Raw genomic sequence first — 3,442 nt, 5'->3', positions numbered from 1 at the left:
CGTCTTGGAACGGACGGAAAAATTGTCCTTAACGACGCCTTCACGCGTCGAATATTCGCGTAAATACACGTGAAGAAGTGCAGAAACGTACCTGAACGTACTAAAGATTGTCCATAACGACGCCTTTACGCCTTGCAGATACCACGTTTGTAGCACGCTAAGGTCGTAAAAAGGTCACGGAAATACCGAGGAAAGGTATAGCTTTAGGTAACCTTTCAAGCTGTGTGAACGGCACATAAACGTAGGGGGAATCGCGACGGAAATGGGTGATAAAGATGGACGAAAGGGTACGGAAAGGTCTCAAGAAACTTGCACTTTCCGTGTTGGAACGTACGGAAAAATTGTCCTTAACGCCGTCTTTACACGTCGAAAAGTCACGTAAATACACGTGAAGAAGTGCAGAAACGTACCTGAACGTACTTTCGGAAAGGGCACCTTATATGCAAAATTTAAGCAGACGTACAGGGGTCGTTAAGTTGCGGAAATAGTGAATAAACGTCACGTTTACGCTGCATTTAAGTATGCTTAAATACCAGATTTCGTGCCGTGGACATTATAAAAAGTCGTTGTCAAGCCAGGTTACGTTGTATGAAATCTATGCAGAATTTGTCCATCTTAAGGCAGCAGACGTCGCAAAAGAATATCATATCGAAGAACCCTCTTCCGACTACCGCCCTCTTCTGTCATCTGTCGTCACAGACTGGGTCTTCAAGTGCCCGACTCGTAACATCATTCGGAGCGCCATAAAAGGTGGAAACACCAATGTATGGCTGTATGTGTTCGATCACGTTTGGGCCTTCCCACACTTTTGGGACAGCCAGAAGTTTTGCAACGGACACGTGTGCCATGGGGAAGACCTGCCCTTCGTGTTTCAGACGACAAAGCTACCGGTGACCAACGCAACCATGACCGCCGAGGAACAGATCATGGCGGACGACATAGCGTACTACTACGGCAACTTCGCGCACACCGGGGACCCGAACAAACCTGGCCGAGAAGCCGCCGGAACTACCGGGATTCCAGCGGCCACCACTTGGCCGAAGTACAACAAAGAAGGGAACTTTACTTGCCTGAACATCAGTACCCCCCACACCACCCTGATACAGGACTATCGGAAGGACAAATGCGACTTTTGGGACAGAATGGACGTGTACAATCTGTAGGGATTAGACAGAGATGTTTAGCAACATGGCACGTTTTCTGTACAGCCTTTGTTTTACAACCTTGGCTACAAGATATGAACTAACTAGGGAGGAACTCCTTACAGCTATCTAGCTGGGGAAAATCCTCGGAACTGGTCTCAAGTTGTAATTTAATAGGACATGAAACAGCAATAGACGATCAGTACATTATGTCATTTCCCATCCCATTTACACTAGCTCGGTTTAAAGAATTCTAAAGCATTTTATTGTCTGAACTGTCCGATGCATATGGTTGCTAAATCTCCTTACTTTTACCTACCGCCCCCAGAAAAGTGACTGTCCTCGGATTGTTAAATGACTCGTCTTGTGCTGATCGTTTGTTCTATACACAATAAAGATGATTTTAACTGCTTCTTCTTCTCCAGAACTCGTTTCCCTCATCGCAATCTGGCAAAGGTTATCTCCTCTATATTCTGTATCCCAGGAAATACAGTGAGGCTCTACCGGGCTCTAGCACATTAACTAACGAAAAGTAGGTCACCCTAGACAGGTTAAAAGTTGACTAGAATAAAAATAGGCCCCGCTGGAAAGGTTAAAAGTTGAATTCTGTTGAAACAGCTGTCAATGATTGTTTAAGATAAACAGTTAAGAGATAACACTACGTGTAGGAGGCATTATTTTATCTCACACAATCTTCCGAATGATTCGCATATGTCAGTAGTACATGCAAACATGGATCGTGCAACTGGCGCTAGAGGTCGCTTTTGCACAAGCTCGGCAATGGGTCTGTCAGACTCGGCATAATCACTCTGTCTCTGCTACCCTTCCACATTTTAAACCTCCAAATGCGTAAAATTCCATCAAAACACTAAATACGTTACAGAAGCTGGCCCCAGGTCAGGTAAACATTGTGTTGGTACACTGGGCTCATGGGGCTATGCTTTGGATGTTGTGTTGGATGGCGTTCAGCACCAAGGACAGGCATGATGGCATATCTTCCTACGGACCGCAATGCCAATAGCTGTGGTTTCTAAGCGTAAATATCAAACGGTTATTAACTGTGATGCTAAAACTGTTATAAAACTGTTATATGCCAAAGCTAGTGGCCTATAAAAGTTATGTTTTATAAAAGTTACATTTTTACCCTGACAATGCCTCCCCTCAATGCAACGATCAAAAATAAATGAAAAGCCATAGATTGCAACCCTCTTTGTCGCCCCCTGCAAATTTTTATACAGGATGTCTCTCTCATTTGTGGTCTTGACAACAAACAGACCATTTGAGTAGTAAATTATGATGATGAATTATTCAACTAAGAAGATCAGCCAAACATTTTGTGTGAATGACCTTACTTGTTGATTTAGTCGCAAACCACAGTAAAGACAGGCTAGGAGTTGGTGATTCAAAATTTTAATTTGGCCTTGTGATTTCACATTGCACACACTGGGAGTAGACTGAAGCTACAGTACTTAACATTGCAAGTACATTGTATTACACTGTATCTGAAGATAACTAAAGAGTACATGTATTACACTGTATATGAAGATAGCTAAAGAGTACATGTATTACACTGTATACGAAGATAGCTAACGAGAGGGAAAGAAAGAATTTTCATAATAGTTTGTCCGTCAGTAGTACTATTAGTACTATTCCAAACAACAGGTTAAAGTTCTACAGTCATGCTGGTTATCTAGCCTCTGATATGTACTACAATTGTGCGTAACTTTTACACAGACTAAGTAAAGACCAGCAAGTCAATGTGTCTATCATACTTGGAAAGTCTATATGATGTCTACTTTATTCGGCAAGTCTATATGATGTCTAATTTACGTGCACTTATAGATTGCACATAATTTTCAGTTCTCGTCCATATATATGGAGGCATAAATGGCGTGATGTCTATCCTAGTCGGCAAGTCTATATGAGACCTACTTTACGTGTACTTATAGATTGCAGATCAGATGCAAGATGATTCTCAGTTCTCGTCCATGTATTTTGCAGGCATAAATGAACATTCTGAGGCATAATGACGGTATTTTGGCCTTTATAATCCCTTTAACACTCAGGAGCAGGGCTGTATCCAGCTTTATCTTTTTTTCCCGTAACACTTATTCTTTGGGAGCCCAAGTTGTTAACTGTCCTTATTTAGTCAGTTCTTTTAACCTGGAGAGAAGACGTTTTCATCAATTTCATGTCACAAAGTTTGAATTTTGTGGAAGGAGGGGGTGTATCATTTTGTCTCCACAAGCAAATTTCTCTCTTGGGACAGATGGACTGGTCCTGGAGACCAGCCCTGCTCA

At 42.3% G+C, this 3,442-nt stretch overlaps 1 protein-coding gene across 1 annotated transcript; it reads left to right on the top strand.

Moving 5' to 3' along the window:
- Positions 1 to 275: 275 nt before the first annotated feature.
- On the top strand, positions 276 to 1,163 carry LOC136422464 (crystal protein-like). The gene is made up of 2 exons (XM_066410237.1): positions 276 to 287; positions 621 to 1,163. Exons 1-2 carry the CDS (start codon positions 276 to 278, stop codon positions 1,161 to 1,163), a joined length of 555 nt encoding a protein of 184 aa, XP_066266334.1.
- The last annotated feature ends 2,279 nt before the right edge of the window (positions 1,164 to 3,442 follow it).

This window comes from Branchiostoma lanceolatum, chromosome 17, assembly GCF_035083965.1.
Source record: "Branchiostoma lanceolatum isolate klBraLanc5 chromosome 17, klBraLanc5.hap2, whole genome shotgun sequence".
Lineage (NCBI taxonomy): Eukaryota > Metazoa > Chordata > Leptocardii > Amphioxiformes > Branchiostomatidae > Branchiostoma > Branchiostoma lanceolatum.
The sequence above is the reverse complement of the archived record's forward strand: the minus strand, read 5'-3'. Positions and strand labels throughout refer to the sequence as shown.